Below are 24,554 nucleotides of genomic sequence, written 5' to 3'. Positions count from 1 at the left end.
GCCAGACAAACCGACCTCGCGATATACATTCACCGCGTTGTTCTCAGTACAAACAAACTTGTTTAATGATCCTGCCCACAGAACGAAGATCTCTCGTTAACGTGCATCTGCATGCAATCGTGAAATTTTCCCATTAATTTCTGCTTTTTCTCTGCGTTCTCCTATGCGCGTAAAGATAACATACATACGTGTATAAAGATACATACGTGTATTTAAAAAGAGTATCACTAACGAGTTATATCTTTATCTTTCTTTCAGCTTGTTATTTTTTTTAACAAGTATAATATGTTAAGAATAAATAGGCGCGATGAAGGTTGTTATTATTTTCGTAATTAGGTTACTTCAATACCATATATATTATTAATTACTATTATTATTATTATTATTTAACATCGCGGTAGTGATAGAAAACCTTTAAGCGTTGCTTATTTCTGTCGATCGTTTCTTTTTCCATCTATTGGGTTGGCAACTAAGTGATTGCGGATTTTGTCGATACCACCTAATGACAAAATCCGCAATCACTTAGTTGCCAACGCAATAGATCCTGCAATCTGATGAAGTTTGAAGAAATTGAAGTATCTATAGCACTGTAAATTATTTGTTTTAAAACCGTGGACATTTTCTTATCGTACGTTTGATTTCTATAAAATAGGTATTTGTATTCGCTCTAATATATCTTTAACATGCCAGTTACTTTATCTGGTCTGGGGTTGTTAGGGTAAATATCATCAAGTGCATGGTTGAAATGTTCGGAAAGTTGTCGTACGAAGCGATAAAACAGAAAAAAAGGAAATGTAGAGAAATTCAGCAACGGTTCTACGATTTATTGCAGCCTTGTTTGAATAATTTCATTCTGTTCCGGTTCAAAAAGTTCCGCTTAAATTATTCGAACTGTCGGTAAGTTCTGTATAACTTTCGCATCTGATTTCGAAACTATCGTTGGATTTGCTAACTTAATCAGTCACGACGGAAATATGTATACATTCGCCCTCATCTAATATCGTTTTCTTCCTCTTGTTCCATTCCATTGTACACATCTCTTCCTTCATTTTATCTTCCAACTTTTTATAATCAACTCGGTCGATACAAATTTTCGATGTTTCAGCGTCAATTTCCTTCAATTTTCCAATCTATCTCCGTCGTCACTTTCTTTCATCTCCACAATTTATAAAAGTCAATTTTTAAGGATTTAACATTTTTCGCATACTTTCTAAGCGATTTATCGCGAAAACAATTTGTGGAAATTCCTTATACAAAAATTAAAATGCATATAAAAATCGCTTTGCTAAAGATTGTTGAAATGTCGTGGAAGTAAAAGATATTTTGTACAAAACGGAAAGACAATGTTTGGGCAGCTAATATTTTAAAAATGTTAGTTGGCTAGCTTTGAACGTTGCTATGTGTATATATGTATATATAACGTGTAATGTATGTTTGTGTAACCGTGGGAGTGAATCTTTTTAAGGGCGAAGACTACGGATAAGAGTTAAGAAAAGATATTCAGAAAGAACTCTTAACGAAAGTTTCGAGAAAGAGTTTTCAAAGAGTTTTGCGAACGTATTTGCATTTGGTTTCGTGTCGTCTTTGTGTAGGAGAATTCTTCACATAACAATTTTCTCAGTTATGTAACTTTCCAAGTTTTATCTTTATATTATGAACTGATAATCGATCCAGGAAATGCTGGTTGTACCAAGATCCGATGATCGTAATTGTTTACTTTATATATCAATAAATTCCAAATATTACACGTGTAATAATTCGTAAAAGTATGGGAAAAATATTTGTATTATGTTTCATGAAAAAAATTGCCGCAATTATAATTAGCTCTGTATAGTATTAAGATTATAAATTGCAATTAAGATTTAATAAAAATGAGGAAGGTAGCGGAAGGATGGAATTACGATTCTTAAAATAGTTGCAGAAACGCAATATAAACGATGCAGAATTTGTACGCTTAATGGATTCCAAACCGTTTAATCCAACCAAGCCATGGCTTTGCAGACATTTCGTTTCGCAGATCTTCTATAAATTCTTGTAATTTCCAATAAATACTTTGAGAGAAATGAAATTAGTTGCAAAACTATCTTCAGGATTCGTAATATTTTCCCATTTGTTTGTATGGAAAAAATTAATTTTTTGAAACTTCCCGTAATTAAATATTACGAATTGGTTTAATTTCTTAGCAAATTAAGAAGAAATGTGAAGCTTTAAGTAACATTTGTTTTCAATATTATACAAGCTAGCGTTATACCTATAATCGTTCAACCTGTAATTACCATAATTATTCATTATATTAATTAATTTTTTATAGAACTAGAGGTCCGTAATCCGCACAATTAATTCACGTAGATCTTAATAGATTTCATGATTGGTGTGCGCTAAACAAATTGTCCCTCAGCTTAATTAAACGTTATACCCTTAGATTTAGCAGCAAGAAAGATAATCTAGTCTTTAATTATACTATACCATTATCCACGCTAAGCATTGTCAAGAATCTAGACGTCACCTTCAAGTCCAACTTATCACTTGCGGCTCATCGTAGTAACGTCATCTCTCGTAGTATTAACGCTGTGGGGCTTATTCGCGGGATCTCTAAATTCTCTGCTAATTACTAACGCTCTTAGAGTACTGTATCGTCAGCCGATTAGACCCATTTTGGAACACAGAAGCATTAGCAATTTCTCCTTTTCTTTTCTTTGTTTTCCATATGCGTATCTGCGCGTGTAATTTATTTCCCCGCGCATTACATCTGTGTATCCAAGAATTCTCCACGCTAATAACAACGATAACAACGATAATAATATTGTTACAGACAAAATGCTAATATCCGAAGGAAATTTTTCTCTTCTGTTGCATTTAACCACTCAGGATTTGCGAGCTCTTTGAAAATCGTGTGCCTAAGTTGTGTCGCAAAAAGTAAGCGATGACGACTATACTCGTGAAACACAGAGCACACGTGGCTGTTACAATATAGAATTAAGTTGTAACGAAATGAAACGAGAGATTTTTGGAATAAAAATAAAATTAAAATAAAAATAAATAAAAATGGAATAAAACAATTGCCATTTCTTTATGACATTACTTTGACTATACTCGTGAAAAACAGCTAACTGCTTAAGAAAATCGCTATTAAGCTATTATTAACACTAGAACTACCACACCAATCAAATTGACTGGTTTTACAATTTTATTTTAAAATTCCTATTTCATGTTATATTTTTTTCTGCAATGATGTAATGACTTTCGCAACGATAACTAACAGTATAATATAATGAATTTTATTTTGTTTTTTACGTATTCAAATTCAAAATAATTTTGTATTAAGGTTACTTATACCAACACCAGTCAAAACGACTGGTACTTGTCAAAATGTAAAAGGATTCTGCAATTTGTTTATCGAACTCCAATTAACCAGTTTCCTCGTTTTATACAACTTCGCACACGTTTTTAAAATTTTTACCGCGTATCATTCAATATGATGTTATCAGCTATCAAGAAAAATCCGGATTAATCGCTAGATCGCTAACGCTAGAAATACTGCACCAGTCAAAATGACTGGCTTTACTATTTTATAAATGTATCGACCCTCGTTTGGAGATCCAATATGGAGTAATAATAATAAAAAATAAATCAATACATATAGAAATATTCTATTGTTACGTATTTTTTAAAGACCAGTCATTTTAACTGGTTTTGGTAGAAATAGCTTCGTGTTAACTATCGGTAGTTCTAGCGTTAAAGTCTTAGCCCTTACGTTTTAAAACATTACACGATAAATGCACTTATGAATCGTTCTAAGCCTGTACGTTCATTCCACTAACCAGAGTTAAACTCGAGTACCGTGGCAGAAGCGTAAGGTTTTTGCGTGTGCGATCTGTCGCTCGACGAGGGGTAGGCCAGATGAAAACATTTCTCATGATTCGTAAACGGTGCGCGGCGTGCAAGCGCCGAGAGCCACCACCTCTTCGGGGTTGCGATGGGTGGCGGAACTACAGGGTGGCCAAGAGCCACAGTTGGTTGCGGGCTGTCGTCCTGAGCACATTACGCGTCTTCGACCAGCGCCACGCGACCTCGTGTATCATCCACCCTCCTCTTCCCTCTGCCAGGTGCGATTGCGTGATCAACGAGTCGCTCGCCCTCGAACAACCATTTGTCGACCCCCTTGTGCTTCCGTCTCGAGTGAGTGCGGGAACACGTGCGTGAAAATCATCTGGAAGCACGAGCGAAATTCGCACCGATCTTACTGCACTTTAACTCGTTCCTTCCTCTTTTCTTTTTTCTTTCGTCTCCTCCTCCTTGTTCCTTTCTGCCGTCTTTTCTCTAGGAGAAAATCCGTGACAGTCGAATGTAGGCTTTACGACGATCGTGATTTTTTCGTTGGTTCGTCGCGACGTACGTGGATAATTGTCATTGCGTGGGAAAAGAAAGATCAGTCTGTTTGTGGACGATCGAGGGAAATGGATTTCGAGCGTGCGAGGATTCGAAGAAGTTAGGAATCGAAGCTCGGGGGATGAAAACATGTACGAACTGTGCTTATGACTGAGAGATCTTTTCTCAGAGGTTGCAAGAAACCGACTCGATCAAGCTTTTTCGTTCAAACTCCCTCGATCGGAGTCGTAAATGATCGTACAATTATGGGGAACGGATCGAAGAGGCAAATTATCGTACACCGGTGTCAAACCTATTCTTTCGAAACGATGCTACAACGATTTCGAAATCCTGAACGTTAACCTGCACATGCCCAAATCGATCGAGATCCAACATCGTACGAACGCCAGACGGTTTTTACTTTCCGTAGACACATAGGAATCGAGGACGCGTGTATAAAAGGCGAACGAAGGAGAAAAGAAAAAGAAAGAAAGAAACAAACGACGAAATTGAATCACGGTTTCATACCCGCATTTAGACGGGTATGAAAGCGCACTGCAACGAAATAGGCGGATCTTAAATGTCAAAGGAGACGCGTCCTCGTGGGAACTTTCAATTAAAATTTTATCGGACCGGGGATAACGGTCGGACGCGGATTCGAGGCTTCGTAAAATGTAATCCCGTCGTTAAACACGCGGCCCGTGACGAGGATGATTGAGATAAGACCGTGGAGATCGCATTCGTTGCCTTATTAAATCACCGTATACCCCGAAAAGATGCGGATAAAAGGCCGAAATTACATCGTTTTATTCATTCTGTCCAGGGCACGGTGAATCGGAAATCTTACGAAGTCCAACAAAATTCTTTTCACGTGGATCTACTGGCAGACGTCTTGAATAAGAGCAATATAGAGGGATCTCGCTATAGCGAAGCAATTTCGTGCTACAAATCAAACGAATTGAATGGAAAAAGGAAGAAAATACAGGGAACGATCAATTTCTCGCGTTCCTTCCACTCCGATTGTAGGATTTTAGAGGTTGATAGAGAGGTGGAAGAAAGAATATACGAAACGTCAAAACGGAGCTAGGATCGCGTTTAAAGAATTTACGAAACGGCTGAATCCGACGAGGGCGAGATCGCGAAAGGTTCGAGCAGAGATGATCCGATGGTGTTGAATATACGTTCTTCACCGACATGTACACACCATCCATGCACGCGTATTCTTTTCTTTTTCCCGAAGACTCGTTCTATTTATTCGACAAGGGATTTTCAATCTCGAAATAGACATTACGTTCGATGATAGGAAATAGTTTGTACAGAAGCTCAAAGCTGGTCGGAAAAGAAGAGATTTCTTGAGCCTTTTCCGTGGCAAACTGACGTCGAGTTTCGAATTTGCACGTCCTCACGGTGAAGCGATTGCTTCCTTAAAAGCTTCCCTGTTAGAACTTATAAGTTTTGAAATGGTTGCTGAGACCGCGTTTCAATCAAACGATAAAAATACCGAACGATAAACACGCTAATTCCAGCGTAGAAGTAAAGCAGAATGTTTCGCTAGCGTAACGCGATATCGAGTAAAATCCCGAAGCAATTTCAGGTTACACGAAACAGTACTTCTCGTTCCTTTTATCTCGACACGGTAAACACGTCGAGAATAATAGAGTCGTCGCACGAGACTTCGTGTGTGACTGTTTGGAAGATAAGCGAGCGGAAATCGTCGGGAAACCCTCGGGATCAGTTTCTGCAACGGCTCGAGCATCGAATGTTGACTGTCCAATGTCGCGTCGTGTCGCAACGATCGACAAGAGGATCCGCAACTCGCCGAGAATGCCAATCTCGTCGACCAGACTGTTGTGGAAAAGCAAGAGGTGTAATCCCTTTAAAAGAGTCTCGAGGTGAGTCTCGACGTTGAGGACATCAACTAGGTGGAGAAGAAAAGCCGAGGAAAAGGAACGAGCACGTGATTCCTCTTCACGTTTCCCGGAGAGAAATCTATTTCGCAAGGCAAATTCAGGGGGCGTAGAAAGTTATCGTTGCTACTGTTGCGCCTTTATTACGCGCCCCAGCCGTATAATTAACGATTACTCGAAACGATCGCTCGAGTCAGATTTAAGTATCACGTGTAGGCAGAAAGAGTGAAATATATCAGAAGATTGCTATCGAATCCAAGTCCTTGAAGATCGTCGAGCTGTTTATACAATGGCCTCTGCTCTGACAGAATTTCTCCCTCGGAAATTTGTTTTGATAGATTCTTGAATTTGTACCATCGTATTCGACAAAAACTTGGAAGTTGAGGAGCCATTCGTATTCGATCGTCCAACTTTCAAGGGACGAGTCGATCGACAAGACAAAGTATATTACGAGAGCTAATCGCTTTTGCGGGATTGTGGATCGAACGAGGAACGAGAGATATCGCGAGGGAAACAGCATCGCAGGGCAGAAGAAGTTGGACAACGAGTGAAATTGCTCGATACTTCTCAAGGGAAAAAGAACGAAGAACAAACAGGGAAAGGCAATGGAGGGTCGTTTTGTTGCGACAGCAGGAAAAACTACATGGACACAACAAGAGAAAACTACGAGAACTGGATAAAAAAGAAAGTACTTTAGAAGAAGGGGGAGGAAAGTGTCGTTAATTTCCGTGTGAGATTGAAACGCACGATCTCTGTGAATTACGATAGTTCGCGATTGATTTGAATTACGATAGGAAACGATCTTGGGCAGAGATTGATCCTCTTTGCCACCTTTCTGCCAATAGGCTAATGATCGCGTAAACTTGATTCAAATTGCGAGGAGAGAAAACGTTACAATTTCAGATCGACTGTTTCGCGTTCGTGAATCAAAGTGGTTGAGAAATTTTTGATCAAACTCGTGATTATCTGCGGTTAATTTAAGCTGCGAGTAGAAAGCAGTTTAATTTGATATTAGTTCTTATTCTTTTGTTTTCCATCGCAAAAAGTGTTTACACGTATACAAGACTTTAGTGAAAGATTGGCCCAGTGTTTAATAGCGAATTTGTAATTTCGAAAATGTGATAGTAGCTTAGAGATTCGAGTTGGAAGACCCACACTCACGAAAAATCCTTTTTCCTACAAGATATACGCATGAAAGATTAAAACATTCAAAGACTACGATCCTCATTACGCGTTAGATACTCAAAGTATACGAATTTCACCAGTTTGATATTAATCGGACGAAACTTGTTAAAATTTGTAATACAATTTTAAGGTCAGGCTACTACATCGTAAATATGAAAAATCAGTTCATCAAAGCTTAGCGAAAAATTTAATGGCTCCAATGTGTAACTAGTGCGTTCAAATTCCACGAATTAAGTGCTTTAGGAAATTGTGGTGAAGGAATGTGCGAGAACTTGAAATTTCACCATCCGTTTCTCCCCTAAAATCTCGTCATCAAAATATTCAGATAGCGTTTAAATGCCACAAATTGAATGTTTTGTTAAACGGTGTGGAAGAATAGTACACTGGGAATCTTCAGCCTAAAATCCTAATCCCCTTAAATCGTTATCAAACTGCGTCAGAAGTGAGTTAAACATTTCCAATGTCCAAATAGTGTTCAAACAACATAAATCGGGTGTTCTATTAAAAAGAAAGATACTCGTCGCGTCCATTTCCCCTTAAATTGGCATAACGAACGAACTCATTAAAACGTACTAAGGGACGTTCATCAGTGCTTAATTAGCACCCGAAATCATAAATAGCTTCATCAAACGATGATCAATTGCACACGTAATCTTTAACCGGAAACGTTGTTACTTTCATTGTTCCCTGAATTGAAAATTGAATCAGAATCGGTGTAACAAAATACTCGAATAGTGTTTAAATCGTATGAAACGTGTATCTTATCAAGTTGTGAAAAAAGAAAAGAAAAAAGAAAGAAAGAAGAAGACCGCGTATCGTGAAGTGATCATAGATCTGAGACGACCATGAAAAAAAGGGAGAATCGTCTGGGGGTGGGTCAGATGAACGAAAGTTCCTGCTGCAAGAGAGCGTCGGGATGTTGCACGCTGTTATGCTAGGTAGCGGTCCGGGTCGAGGGAGGCACGAATGGTATCCGGGATTTTATTTGCAACGTCGACGACTTGGATGCAGGATGAACCGCGCGGAGCAGGAGAACATATACAGGCAGAGCAGGCAGCTCACGACGATCGTGCCATCTAATGATGATCTGGTGCTGAGCGTGCTTAAATCGCCGATCAGCCAGCATCAGCACCAGCACCAGCACCAGCAACGCCAGCATCATCCTCCGCACCATTCTCATGGGCACCATGTTAACTGCCAAGGTCATCAGAATCATAAGAAGTGCACGCATTCAGGTATACTCGGACTAGCCGAGGAAACTCAGTTCGTTCTATATGGTGTAACGATCGGAAGATTTTTGGCTGCTCACTGGAATTATAGGAATACTGCTGGTTTTTCGGTGATTTCTGTTGTTCTGTTTCGTTGTTAGAATTTCTTGTACAAAGATGCTTCTATTAGATTGATTCGACACGTGATTCTCCACGAACATCGTAGATTTCAATCGTGTCTTTATTTTTTGTGGTTAGTTTAGGGGGTTTAGTGGTATCTCAAGTTATATCAGTCTTCGTATTGTTATAAATTTGCTCTTGGAATACTGGTTTTTAAGAAGTTGAATTTATTTGATCGTTCTTGATTCTCTAATGATCTATTGTCATAAATGAAACGTCAGAAAAGAACAGCCTCGTCTTTTCGCTCTCGTATCTTCTATTTCCTTCGGTTTGTCTCGTGTTTATAGCCTTTACGAACAGTCCGATTCTACAATCAAACAGAAGACAGATTTCTTGTACAGATGCGATAGAATTAGAATTCGATTAATTGAATTGATATTTTGTGAATGAGTATTTTTATTGGAATACTTTCAGTAGGTACCAAAAGTTGATATTTATGAAGAGACAGAAACAGAGAGAAAGAGAGAGAGAGAGAGAGAGAGAGTAAGAGATACAGAGACTCTTGCGTTACATCAGATTTTCTGTCAATAACATTACATGTTAATGTTTCAAGATATTTTCGATATTGAAACTTCAATGTTCTATGGAATTTTCAACAGCACGATAAATTTTCAAAATTAAAACTTTGTCGTTTACAATTAATTTGCTTTTAAATTGAACCTGAATAATGTTTCGTTCACAAAGGATTAAATTGCATCGACAAGTTTCACACGAGGACGGGAAATTTGTAATAAAATGACACAGAAAGAGTTTCGTGTGAAATATTACCTGCGTTTCGGCAGTACCTAATTAAAAGATATTTATTCTGATATTATTAACGTCAGAATTATTTTTTATTGCATCAGATATTCTTTTACGTTAACTAAAAGCAGAAGAACGGCATTACATGAACGGCAGAGAGCCATGTAATCTGTGTTTTATTTAACTTTTCACGTTCATTAAAAACAATTTTCTTCGTGAGTTTTGATTGTAGCATGATCATAATTACGTTATCCATAGCATGGACCTAACAATATTATGAATTACTATGAATTAACTATTAATCGTGCGTCGATAAATTGAAAATATAAAAAGTGCCATAAAATGAATGAAAAAAATTTGTGGGGTTGTTTTGAAGATAATTGCAAGCAAAAGCTGTCACAGGTCATCATCTTTAGTATTTGTAGCCTCAATTTAAAATATCAATATATCGTCATATACAATTACAAGTTCGATACGAAGATATCTCTACAAAAAACAATTTACGAAAAAACAGTTTAATTTTGAGTATTTATCATAGAATCAAACTAGACGTAAATGACATTAAAATTTCGTTTAGGTTATAATAAGATGCGTAGATGTTCTAAGAATCTACGTTTCATTTTTTTAATTGTCAGTAACACGTAGCACACCGGACTTTTTCTATTATCGACCATATCGCTAGAACAGGCCGAGTTCTAAAAATTCGGAAATAAAACCTCTGCCTAGTTAGTTTGAAGCAGAGAGCGTGGCCACAATCAAACTTGTATACGTGAATTCTGGCTATCTTTCGCAAATAGAATACGTCAGCATAGTTTGACCGACTTTGAGAACATTGTCTGTAGAAAACTTGCGCGAACTATTTTTCCTAAATATTCGTAATATACTTCCCTGATTTTATACCAGATATTACGGAAAGTATATACTATCGATCGTTATTTAATCGAATTAACTAACCTGTCAACTGCTACGTATTTTGATAAAAATTATTTACTTGGTGATTATTGATAAATTGATAATTACTTTCGCTATTAATTTAAAAATCGATCTATTTATTTAGAAAAGAACGAAGATTTTCAACTGGCGAACTAATTCGCCTCTGCTGATTCTTTTGCTGTTATAAAATTTCCTGCCACAAAAAACCAATTAAAAGGAGCAGCACAAAGGACAAAAGTCGAATTTATATCGCAGCCGTAAATAAACTAAAACAGATTAAGCTTGATACCAAAAAGTTTAGCAGTATCAAACAACTACTACGATAGTTTCTTATCGTAAAATGTTCCTCTTTCTTATCGCAAACGATCGATCCGCTTAACTTTTTCGTTCACGAAATAACGATCGAAATCTTCTTATGCGGTTTTTATAGAACCGGCTCCGTTAGACCTCGTCTCCGAATTAACAAATTATTCGCTCCGTTTTGAACGTTGTTCTAGCAGTTTGTTCTAGCAGGATTTCTTTTCGTTCTTAACTCTCCGGAAGATAGTAAAAAAAAAAAGAAAGAAAAAGAATTGAAATATCAAAAGAGCACGACGCCGGTTGAAAGTGTCCCTTAAGCCGTCGTGATGGCTTTTAGGTGACTCTCGTTTCACAGCTCGGTGGGAACTAGGCAACGAGCTGGTGATTTTTAGCTTCTTGCCTTGTATTATACGGAAGCTCGGAAGGAAAGCCGGCTGAAGTGTAATCTCCTTTGAAAAAAGAGCGACTGATTTCGTGAACACGTGAAATAAAGTAATAGCTGTGTTTTCGTTGCGGTGAGCGAAAGATTTCACTCGTTTCTTCCCTTTCACAATCTTTTTCCTTTCTCCTTTGTTCGAAGAGAAAAGCAGAATTCTGCTTTCTTCTATGGTTCCTTGTTGAATGTTACTTAGTTCGGTCTTCCTTTAATAAATAGGCTGCGGACGTTTTTGCAGATTCATATTTCTATGAACATCGCTAAAGAAATAGAACGTAAGTAGAGATATTTTTCATCCGAATAAGAGACGTGCAATTTTCACTTTAGGGATTTGCGTCTTGAGTAAAATTTATATTTATTTAGACAAGTCTGCAGAAGTTTCACCCTTCATTACCATAATCTCATGGAAAACTTCAGTATTCGAATATCCGCGATTGTAAAGGACCCTTGGTAAACAAATATACGTATCATTCAATAAAATAGTTATATTGGATCAATGTTTACAACGCAATGTTTTAACGAATAAAATTACGCCTCTAGTAATCGCAAAAATAATATCATCGAACGAACTTCATTTCTGCTTTCTCGAACTTGCCGTAATCTTTTCCCCATCCATTGTTTCATCTGTTTCACCCGTTATTTATTCGACCAAGAATTAACTGTTTTTACCCTGTGGTATCTTTCTGTTTGCAATTTCCAAAAATTTGAATCAGTTGCAAAGAGAGCATTCCCTTACTTAGTATGTTAGTTATTTTTCTCGAGTATACTAAGAATATCCCGTCTTTGAGATAAAAATAAGCAACAACAAGGGGACGTTTGTTTCCCTCGCTAGGAAAACTGAAAAATCTCTTGTCCTTTGGTGGTTGCTCGGTGAGTGAAACACGCTTGATTCTCGATCTTCCATGCGACTCATTATGAAATATCAGGGAGCTTCCGTCGATATGCAGATGCCCCTATTAATACTACAGGGGAGTTATATTTATTTATAATCAATAAAGAGAGACTTTCGTATATCGTCACTTTCGTGTCATGAAATTTTCTATATGTATTTCGGAGCTTGGCCGACAAATTTTCTTAGCATCGTTTCGTAAATATTTATCAATCATTACTACATTATTATTAATTTCACGTTATATTTTGTATAATATAACTACATGTCATACAAATTATTAAGTCGTCCGAAAAGTGTCTTTCATTTTATAAGGAAATAATAGATACACAACATTTTTCATTTTATATTATTTTGTTTTATCAAGATAAAGATCACAACGTTCGACAGATTAGGTTTCATGTTTGTATAAAGATGCGTCGTTGTAAATGACGTGTCTGTAAAAGAAAGACACTTTTCGGACAACCTAATATAAAATATCGTCATATTTTATAATTGAAAGTCGGCATTAGCTTTGAAGATTATTAACGATTATTAATAATTATTAATCTTTATAATTGTTCAACTCTAAAAAAGTATGTGTTTTAAACGTCATTGCTGCAATACACGTAGTACGAGAGAAAGTGAGTTTCGGCTGGCGTTAAAGTTAGACGATCTTAGTGATAATACAGCCTAATTAAGTTTTACGAAAATCCGCCTCCACGCAGTACAATTACATTCTTTGCTGGATTTCATGACGATTCAAGTAATCTTCTGTCCCTGTCTCTAAGTGTGTTTCACCTGTACGAAGGAACTTGCCTGCAGCTGATTCTGGGAAGTTAAATTATTCGTATTCACCGTTTCTCTCAACGCGAACGTTGGGTTAACGCATTCTTAACAAGGCTTCCGTTTTCGAGTAAGTTTCTCTGCGCAGACTGAATGTTCAGCTGGAGGATCCGTGGAATTCATTGTCTCAAGATAGAATAAAACGATCCCATTCGCCTGACGGTGCAGTATTGGGATAATTCTTAACTCTTTTCAATCATAAACGATGGCTTTGTATTATTTCGCTTTAGATTTCACAATTTCATATATTTCAATTGTATTATATTTTTCGATAAGAGAGACGTTCATGGAAAGAAAGAAGTATCGATTCAATATACGTATATTTCGTACATAGATTTCCGAATTTCGAATTATTATAACGGAGCAATCATGCTAAATTAATACAAACATACGTATATCGTATATAGTTACGTTTCACAACATGTATTTATTCGCTGATATTTATTCGCTGAGTTTTCATACTCGTGGAAATTACATATGCATATGCTTCTTCCGTTTCAATATAAGAATTAATTATTTTCATCCATACACGCTTATCATTTTCACTTAATTTTATTTTGTGATTCGGCAATGTTTGGGATAGCTAGTTCAAGCGCGGCATTGTTTACGTTACCTTGTATCGCTTTAGGAGAATAGCCATTAATCAGAAACTTAGTTAACCGTGATGAAAAATTTAATCGATACGTTTAAGTAGAAATTTAAATAGAAAATGACACATTTTCATTAGAACAGTGTAACAACAAATGTTGGATATGGTGTTAGTTAATAATATCGATTAAATAGGACTTGTGGCCCTGATATTAACATTGCTCGGTTGTAATAATGCGGTTACAATGATGTTAGTTGAATGAACACGTAGGATAACGCGAGTTTCGATGCTCAGAACGTGGTCAAGTATAACGCACGACATTGTTCGAGGATATAATCTACATCAGAACGGAATTATTATATTATCGATTACGGGTATGAACGCCATTGACCTTTCTATTACGTCCCTGTAATCCGTTCCGCCGTAGTGTACAAACTCGTTGATGTGGACATGAGAATACGCGGATGGTTGCGTTAATATTTACAGGCATCTTGTCAACATTTCTTTCGTGATTCCATATATTTCTCGGCGTTACACGATTTTCCAACTAAAACGTCGGATTATAAAAAAATTAAGTCCAATGATACGCGTTTCGGATTTTAACTAGAGATTTAGCTTGATTAATTTTGGCAAAATTTTAAGTTCACTCGTAACAAAGGTTTCCATATGTCCGTTATTAGTTAAGTTACATTTTTATTATCATTATTGATAGAAGATTATCTGGAGTTGAAAAACGTTTTTGACAAAAGACACATATAATTATAATCATTTATTGCAGCCTTATGGCTTGGAAATTAAACTTGGCTGTACGTAGTTTACAAACATGAAACAAAACTAAAGCTAAACTTACTTGATGACTACAGTAGCCTAAGAATATATCGATACTTCGATTGTCCTTTCTCTCTATCTCTAAATACTTTATTTCTATATAAACATTTTCCCCATTACGCATCATTCGTCCCTTCTTTATCCACTTTTTACTTGTACTTTATTTTCCAATAATTTTACTTTTCTCCGCCCTTCCTCCACTTCTACTTCTCCCCATCTCTGGTTTTCCTAAAACAGACATATAGAAAATCCTCTTGCAGTACAATCGAGAAGGGAAAAATGAAACTGAGCGAGAAAGAAGGGACAATGTTAAAAAAATAAATCGTCACTGTTGCATAATGCGACAATAGTTCGTGTTGCGCAGAATCGTAGATCGTGGAAATAGAAAATTTAGATTAGCTACGTGAAATTACGACCAGTGTTCTGAAGTATCGGTGAATCATCGAACGAAACTCTCGTTCTTATTCTTCTTTGTTTTCTCTTCTTTCTTTGGAAACAACGAATCGGTTTTGGTCGAAGTTGAAGTGGTTCTCGATGAATATCTCGCGGCTCGCTATAGCTGCTCTAACTTCCGATTCTTCGTTCGCTAATGTCCCGGGGAAATTGCATGTAGTCGTTAGAATTTATCTGTACGGCCTATAGAAGTGATCGCTGCTCGAAGAGAGAAGGAAGTGCTGGCGATGAGCGTGCAGATAATTCGAAGCAATTTATCGGGCTAGCGTGTATCGGTATCTGGTCTCTACGTGCACTGTTCGCGCATTTTTAGCTCGATCCGTGCACCAATTTTCTTTGTCCGCCGGCGAACTGCAGGCTCGATCGTACGCGTTTTAATTGGACGTCCAATTTCGTTAGCTTTCGCAGATTTTAAGATTCGTTCGTGGTGAAGATTGCTAGTTGCAGTATAGTTAGTATATCGAACTCTTATAGTATATGCTATTGTCATGTTATCTTTTTTATTATCATTGTGACTTCGTTTAGGTAACTTCACGACTAGTTCTCTTCCAGAAAGGAAATATAGAAGCAGAGATTTGACAAAATGTAAATGATCGGCGCTCGATAACTATTGAACAGCTAACGAATATTAATCGACTCTTAAAAATTTAAATAAGCAATGTCGATATTTCTTATCAGTTTATTTTTATTTCTTACACTACCACGTAATTTTTAGCGATACATGTATATAGGAAGTTAACGAGACGAGTAACTTTAGTTTTCGGTTGTTGAGCGAACAGCTCGCACTTTGCATTTTACACCTCGAAGGCACCTCGAATGTCAGCACAACGATAAATAATAATCTGATAGTAGTTGTCTAGCGGGAAGTTTTGAAAGGCCAAATATCACATCGATTTGTGGCTAATAGGCGATTAATCATTCAACAGCTGTACCCATTCTTGGGTCCTCGTTGAATATGTTATAGGTTCGCTTTAATTAATAAGAATGGAAGTTTCATATCTTTAAGTAGACTTCCAAAACTTTGATTTGGGTGGGAAACTTTACTCCTGTAATGTATTGGATGAAAAGTCGACACATTGGGAATCTCATCGGTAGTTTTAGACAATCCTTCACAAACATTCCTTATTTATCACGTAATTAATTAATTAATCAATTTATTTATTTATTGTAATCACGTTCTCGTTTCGACAAAAACAAAAAGGCTTTCGATGCGTGAAGAAAATGTGGCATTAAGGCGAATCATTTAAACAATGAGCAAATCTAAATTTCAATTTGTAATGTGCAAAGAAAAATTATATTGACTCTACTTATATTTTAGTTCTACGAATCTACCAATTACTACGGAAATCGCAGAAATGCCAATTGTTGTATAAAATAGAATCTTTTAAGTTTTTCGAATGAATTTTAATCAACTACCTTCGTAAAAAATGTTTAAATAGTTAGAAATTCAATATCGTAGTCGTTTCGTGGGAGCTCGGTTATCATTTTACAAGGGAATAAAGTTAACGATAACAGTGTATCGGGGTGTTACCTATAAGAAAAAAGACTAACTCCAATAAATGAAAGGCTTGTACTTTTACATCGGTTTTTAAATGGATGTAGCCTTTGCCATCTAAATTAAAGCGTTTCTTTTGTTCAATTCAAAACCCCGAGCTTCGTGTAACTTTACACAAATAGAAAACTGCAGACGATCTTTTAGAACGTGTTACAATCCATAATAGCATTCATTGGTTCATAAAGCCCATAAGGACGATAGAAATCAATATTTTTTGTGATAATATATCTAATCATTTTTTGAGAGTGCAGTGATTCGTGTTGCAAAAATTTTTTTAAAATTCAGGACTATTTTTTAGTAACATCGTTTGGATTTAATTAAAATTTTCATTTTTACCGAGTTTAGTTTGTTTTTAACATAAGATACTCGCGGCAAAAGAGAAATAACAGAATAATGCAGAAATAGATGAAATTTTGTCGATTTTATTCGTTTTTGCTGTTTCGCAGTAAAGCTTCAAGTCCACGAAGACTCAGTAATCGAAGTCCACTAATTAATTCTGTTTAAAGTAGAATTCACTGGAGTGTATAGAATCTGCCCTGCAGCATAAATTATCGGGTCATCTCGTTAGTGGTGTATCTTTACTCATCCCGATCGTGATAAAACACTGTCTTACACCCTCCAAAATATATAGGTGGCCGACTGTTGCCAGTATTTTTCTATAATTATTTGTATTTCTGAATACACATCTGGTTTGGTGATATCATATTTCATTTTTATATTCAATGTTAAACTCGTATCATAATTTCAGTCTTTTGTTAAATTTTAAGGCAAGAAATTTCTAACTTTAGTTCATAGACTTTCGCGTAACGAGCCATCAACAAAGACTTTTGATACCCGTTAGAATCTCGTTACAAAACTTTCGCTCCTCTAATACTTTACCGATCGATCTTCGATGTCAGATTTCGTTATTAAAATACAAGCATCAGAAGAAGCTTTGTTAGTAGAATTACTTTCTATTATAAGGTATCAAATAATATTCCATCTTTCATGTGATTTTATTGTGACGTAGGTACTACCTGTATCGCGAATATTGAATTTACATAATATAATTAACATTTGAACAAAACATAAATGAGTTTCAATAACTTTCAATACTTCTTCGACGTACTGTAATATGCGTTAAATTCAAACCAGTAACAGCTTGTCACCATCTACTTTTCCATCATGGAACTTCAATGCAAGAGTTTTTAATCTAATTTCACCATCTCCTTGCGCAACAATTTGATCGCGAAAACTCGTGTCTTTTAATATAGCCTCAGTCTGAATCCGATAAGAAACTTTACTTTTATTTACTTATATTAAAATAAGTTGAAGCCATTTAAAATAAGCTTGATAATAGAACTGCTTCATAATGTAAAATAATAAGTAATACCTGATTTCATTTTGAAACTCGTAGCAAACATTTTCTCACCTTAGCCTTTCCCTCTGTCCTTTTATACACATCGTAGTAATATTATAAATCAGAAATTTTACAAGTCACGTATTACAAGTTATCGTATCGCAAGTATCCACGAAGTATCGAGTTATGGCAAACTGATCTGAATCCTCTGCTTATAAGAAAAATTTCCTATCTCACTTGCACGATTCTCCATGGAACTAGCTATCGATAGAATTTTCGTTTATTAATAACAGCGCGTCGTAAAATTTCGTATCTTCCGATATTCATTCGACCGATTTTCCACAACAGATAAGCGGTCTAGATCTGTTGTACTATAGAAGGCAGCCGATATACAGCGACATGTCGAGCAATCTCGTTACTTCAATTGATGCTGAGAAATATAACCGTCACGTACGTGGTCGATAATCGAATCTCTCAGCCGTTTTTGTTACTCTTGTTACACCGGCGGCGAAATAGAAAAATCTTGATCGACTACGACACTGCAAAATCGTGATTCGATCGTGTAAAAGTCTAAACTCATTAGCGGGACAAACGAAGAAAGAGTACGGAGGGAAAAGAAATATAAGAAACAGGTAAATATTTCTCAAAGAAAATATCAGAATCAATTGATAGAACTAGCTTCGCGCTAGCTGGAATTGCAAATCCTTAACGATTTTCATTGGATCAAATATTTGAATAATTCCTACTCGGCGAACGATTCATCTGTTTATCAATGGAATGAGCGCGAGATAGATTCCTCGTACAATTTCCTTGCTTTGTTAATACTACAGCCGGCGTGTCTCATAGAAGGAATTTTCGTGATAATTTTACGATACGATCATGAAGACTCTTCGAACGGAATGGAGAACTTGATGTATCCAAGGTTCATTAAAATCGTTGTCCTTATACATGGTAGCAAATAGAAGGTGGTCGAGCTTGTTGAAAACTTTTGCACGCTATTGAATCGTATTCGTATCCTTTGTGTTCCCATTTATTCTTAGAATCTCTACTTACTACACGTCATAGTTATGCTTCGTTCGAAAAGTCTCGCATTCGCACGGTATTGGAATGGTCAGTGTCGGGACTTCGTACGTTGCCTGTCGATCAAAATAGTATAGAAAGAAAGTTCTACCGCGAAGAGAGAAAGGAAAGAGATTATTATAAAAGTTTGTAGTTTAAGATTGTCACTTATACCTCGTATATATTTGTTATGAATTATAGTTGGTTATAAAACGCAAAATATTATTACTATGTTAATCGTTAATTATCATGTATTCTAGTAAAATTATATTAAATTAAAATTATTGCAACGTTATTACGTTATTTAATTATCACAGTTGATTTAAATAAGTTAGAATGTATTATATTTTTTATTGAAACACATTTTAAAACATATTTTATCAATCGCCCTTATGCATTTATATAAAATATCCAGGTGCGCGTCATTTTCAGCTATTTGGTGATACGATTGTTACCGTGAATTGTGCCCGTATAATTTGATTATAGTCGGGTCAATTAATCGAATAATTAATTCAGCGGTGAAATTCATCATTTGTTTGTAGAACACATGTCGTAATCAAGTCTATGAACCCAATCCAAATGTCAGTTATTTGTCACATTGAATCAAGTTAACTACTGGTTGATAAACAGTATGCCTATTAAATAATATAATAGTAATATCAAAGTTCAAAGGTTAAACGATATACTATAACAAAACCATGTTGAATATACTCGTATTCTTTATACCGTAATTTAAAATCTCGTAATGGTTCCGAGAGAACTTTATCATAATGTTATTTATCACTTTTATAACTACGATACACGTGGATCAAGACGATATTCAAATTAAACGAATATACGACGAAGAGAACAAAATTACAGTTTTAATATTATTACTATTTATTAGAAACTTATTCATCCGTTTCACTTAAAGTTAACTTAAAAAATTAGAGCTTGTGGAATTCATAACAAATCTATACCATTTATTTATACCAAATTCAAATAATAGGAATAGAAAGCAACGGAATTTACAATTATAATTAATCTTCAAAAAATATCGCCATTTCATATTAAATAGTAAGTATGTACTCGGCATGATAAAAGTCGCAAACTCCATAGACACACCATGATTGTCACTTCTTTTGTGATAACATTCCAACGGCGAGACGTAACACTGTCGCAAATACGGTTGCTCGAAGGCTGAACACGAAACGGCGTTTTATTTCCATCTTACGACTATTAGTTGAAAACTAAAGTCACACGTGTTATATTTTCGATAACGAAAATCTTTGTTCCTTAAAAGAATAAAGATTTAAACGTAGCAGCGTGGCGAATAAGGACTATAAATATTATCGCTTCGTGAAATGTTGGCCTCCAGTATCGTCGATATGATATTATCATCTGATTTAGGTAGTTTCTTCTAATGAGAAGTGGTTTTCTCCTATATTCTAGCTGTTACAGGTTCTTTTTATTACAGAACGTCGTAGATGGTAAACGACGGGTAGCAGTGTATGAAATGAGAGAATAGTTAAGTATTTTATAGCTTTTTACAATGGGAAACTATTGTTAAGCACAACCGTTGCGTGTTAAAGAAAAAAGTAATTTTTCTCGAAGGTTATGAAAATCTTTTCTTAAATACATAGAACCTTATATTTTCATCTTATGTTCTTCTGAATAATTGACATATTCTTGAAGGTTATACATACTACATCGATCGCCTCTCAGTATTACGCTTGGCGTAATAGAATAAACATCATTTTCTGACTGGAAATTCACAATTGAAATATATTCTTTAGTTAATAACTTCTGATAATTTATTAATTTTGAATCTCACGGAGGAATATGTTTCTTCTGAATCTATCCAGCAACGAGAAACACTTAAATCGAATGTTAAATTTTATCTATAGGATCTAGAAATAAATTTCTTGTACTTTTTGAGTCACTGAGAATATACCTAGCATGACTGAAATTTATATTTCGAACATCTAAATCCGCTACATGCAAATAATTTTAATTTCACCGATCTCTATTCTTCTATCGATCTTTATTTCTACCAATCGTTTATCTTTTGGTTCCACTTATAAATTGCTTATTAATATTCTCAACAATGAAGCATCAGACGAGAGTCACAATCAAAGCCACAACGAAACACTTATTAGAACCAAACTGATCAGTCTCGATCCTATTGAGAGGCAAACGTTCTTTTGTACTTCGAAGCATCCATTCATCGTGTCGATCGATCAGCCCGAAATCCCTAGGCTCGGTTGCCTAGAAATTCGCTCTTCCCTCGCGTTACAAAATTCAGGCCGCATAAGCCGTACCGAGTTGCCAATGTGGCGAGATAAAGATGTCGCATGATCGACGATAGAATTTGTCATCAATGGAATGTCATTCTGGCTATTAACGTATCACGCGAAACAATCAGAATTGACAAATTTTTTCAGAAATCAATCGAAACGTTTTACCAGCGATCGTTTGCTTGAATCGATTACACGATGAATGTTCTAGAAATACGTAATGGTATAGAAAAGGATCGAGGATGGAAAAGCGTGACGCGTTTGTAGTTGTTTGAGGAATTGTTGTCCGTTGTCCCGTAAAATTGACTAGGAGTTTTGCTAAAAGCCAATTGCAACGAACGAGCGGTCAGTGGTCGAGTAATCAGTGAGCTATGAGAAGAATCAAACATAAAACTGGTTACCGGGATTTGATGGAAACGAAAATTACTGCTTCAATCCTGACGTTTATTTATTGACATTTTTAGTACATTGATAGGATGTGTTAGGATCGCAAATCAAAGTAGTCAGATCGTCAAATCGAAATAGATTTGGGAATTTTAAAGTGCGGTTAGATCAAACGAGCGAATGGTCGTTCTTCTTCTAGTTGAAGGCAATATTAAAATGTAAATTAAAATAAGATGTTCTTTCGTCGTTTAGCGATTGCTCGCTCAATCGAAAATCGAACATCCGAATGCTTCAAGAATGCTGGAAAAATAGTTGATACGAAAAGTTTAAAAATTATTTATCAGATGTACGTAGATATAAATTGGAATATAATATCGCATAGAAAGTTTCTGTTTTAAAAACGAGGTTCCCCATAGTATACTGTTCGCTATGAAGTCAGACTTTAGGATAATAAGGAGACAGCAAGTGTCGAAGATTTCTGAATTTTCGATCGTTGACATATTTTTTCAGATTTTTTACGAAGTGTAGCGCTAATTGTAATCGGTTGAAGCACTTTTAACGTTACGATATCTTTCACTTGAGTTGAATGACTCATTAAAAATTCAGGGATTCATTAAAATTATCTACGTATTATTGATTAACGTACTGTGATATTTCGTTGAAAGAAGAAAGAGAAGAAGGTCTTGACGTCTTCGTTGCGTATTCACAAAAGAAACCAGCGTTACCATATTCTATATTTTCGAATTCAAATATAATTAATCCCTGCTGCGAGTGTATCTTACAAACTCGATCTTAATTTATTAATTCCTGTCCCTATCGTACCAAAATGTGTCATAATCATTTCCCAATATCACATCGTTACGTAAATTACCTTACATAAATCACCTTAGAACTAGAAATGTTTCCAAAAGTAAGCAGCCTATAATCAATTTCGATCGTATTTACCGCCTCGAGCATCAAACGCGATACTTAAACTGGATCTGCGCTTGACGAATGAGCAGAGGCGAACATTAACGAGCAACAACAAACTGCGCCAGCAGCAGCGCAAGCGAACATTAATAAACACGATCCCGTCGCTTGACGGTACAGTAGTACACATCGTCAACAATAATCTACAATGTGAATAATCTAGATGTTATTGTTAGATAATTATGAACGAAAATAATATAACATTTTACAAAAATTCGATTTATCAAATTTTATTTATGTTGTCAAAATGGTCAAAATGACAAACACATGTATAAAATTCGCGTGGCAGTGGAACACGCGTTAATGGTCCTTACTTTCTATTTAAGTATCTTAGGTGAACGATACTAATTGAAGACTAATACCGTCTTGTTTGTTCGTGTTCCTTCACGTTTGTTTGCGTTTGTTCGCGTTTATTCGTCAGCTGCAAAACCTTAGCGTTAAATCGAATCCTGAAAGCGACGCTCGGCGTGTATCTATCGAGTTCAGCACAAGTCGGCAATATCCTGGAAATGTCCAGGTGAGACCAACGAGAGTCTTCCACGAAGCAAGGACCAATGCTCTAGGCTCACAGAAAAGCGGTCGAGCGAGGCGGCCGCGTACACCGTCCTGCAGGGAAGCGAGGACGAGCTCACCAGCGAGCACTGCCTCGAATCGGAGGACATGGCATTGAAAACGCCGGGCAGCGAGACTGAGGACACCGAGGACAACGGCACGCAGATGGACGAGGCCAGCTCTTCGCCTAGTCGTCGTTTCACATTCCTCAGACGTTTCCGGTCGCCGAGATTCGGCGAGGCACACCACAAGAGGGTGCCCACGCCGATGAAAAGGAAATATCGCCGGAAAAAAAGCAAAGATGACATTATCAATAGTGATATGAACGCCACGGAGGTTGAGCCACCTAGCTTGAACCAAGCTGGGGTGCCCGATCCGTATTACCCGATCTATCTGCCCATCGACCAGGCCTTCAAAGCCAAGTACGTGTTCCATCATAAAAAGGGCAAGACTTTCCAGGAAAGACTGTACGTGTTCCTGGAACATCCTGGCGGGTGGATCTGCTTCATCTACCATTTCACTGTGTGAGTACTTTTGATGCAGTTTTTACGAGAGAGGTTCTATATCGGTTAGATGTTGCGATGGTTAACATCGATGATCGTAACAACAAGCGGAACATCGTATTAGGTTGTTATATTATGGATGTCGTTTCTCAACGAGATCTTGTTTCTGTCCTTTCCGTTTAAATTATATTTTTCTGTTGCATCAGCTCGTTGAGGTCATTAACAACCACGTTAATTTACATAAAGATAAAGGTAAACATACATGTTAGATCAGATTAAATGATAAATATTAATATGTTGTTGGAATTATAATACTTGAGCGTGAATTTGCAATTCAAGTAGAATGCTCTCTAATTTCATTAAATAGTCTTATTTTAGAACTTGCTCTAAAGTAAGTTACATCTATTTATATCGTTTTTCTCGATGTTTCATGGCGCAACAATCTAATATGCGGGTAAATATGAGATTGAAATGTTCGTTATTCGATCTTTGATTGAAAAGGAGATTCTTCGACTGAGATTGAATTTTATTGAGATTGAAATTTACGTACGTTTAGGGTGGCTCGTAAAATTTGTTACACCTTCGCACATCTTATCTTTAAGTTGTTTAAATAAGAATATTTATCGTTGAAAATCCAATCAACATCTTTTATTTAATCGAATTTCTATTAAAATTATCACGGAATATCGTACGTGATTTCTCTCCGGGCAGAATGAATAGCGATAAATCGATATATGTTAATATCTATCTGATTAGAGTAGTTACATTTCGTCAGGATTAATATTCAAAACTGACATTTTGCCCGATGTACCATACGTGAAATTGATTCGTCGTATGCTAATGTTCCAGGATCAGTATTAGAGAGATTTCCCTTTCTGAACGTACTGCTCGAGGAATTAGTGACGTATCGACAGGTTCGTTACTTTGGTATTCAGTACTGAGATCTCTCTTCATGTTGCGCCAACCATTGGCAATCGTGATTGTTTATTTCTTTGACAATATTTAAAGAGTCACTTTGATAACTTAACGAAATTAATACGTGATACGAGTTGGCCAATAAATAAAGAGAGAGTTA

General features: G+C 36.2%; 1 protein-coding gene across 9 annotated transcripts in view; it reads left to right on the top strand.

Moving 5' to 3' along the window:
• Nucleotides 1–24,554, top strand: part of LOC100646827 (potassium voltage-gated channel subfamily KQT member 1) — a 164,070-nt gene that overhangs the window by 65,711 nt on the left and 73,805 nt on the right. For 5 of the 9 annotated variants that reach the window (XM_048406928.1, XM_048406926.1, XM_020863516.2 and 2 more), the window contains exons 1-2: nucleotides 4,005–8,695; nucleotides 22,942–23,500. The exons of 2 other annotated variants lie outside the window; for them this stretch is intronic. In XM_048406928.1, the coding sequence (XP_048262885.1) occupies nucleotides 8,377–8,695; nucleotides 22,942–23,500 (878 nt within the window). In that variant the 5' untranslated portion in view covers nucleotides 4,005–8,376. Of the gene's footprint in view, nucleotides 1–4,004; nucleotides 8,696–22,941; nucleotides 23,501–24,554 lie in introns of those variants that run through there. 2 more of the 9 variants (XM_048406927.1, XM_048406931.1) reach the window with 2 other exon arrangements.

This window comes from Bombus terrestris, chromosome 6 (assembly GCF_910591885.1).
Source record: "Bombus terrestris chromosome 6, iyBomTerr1.2, whole genome shotgun sequence".
NCBI classification, from domain to species: domain Eukaryota; kingdom Metazoa; phylum Arthropoda; class Insecta; order Hymenoptera; family Apidae; genus Bombus; species Bombus terrestris.
The sequence above is the reverse complement of the archived record's forward strand: the minus strand, read 5'-3'. Positions and strand labels throughout refer to the sequence as shown.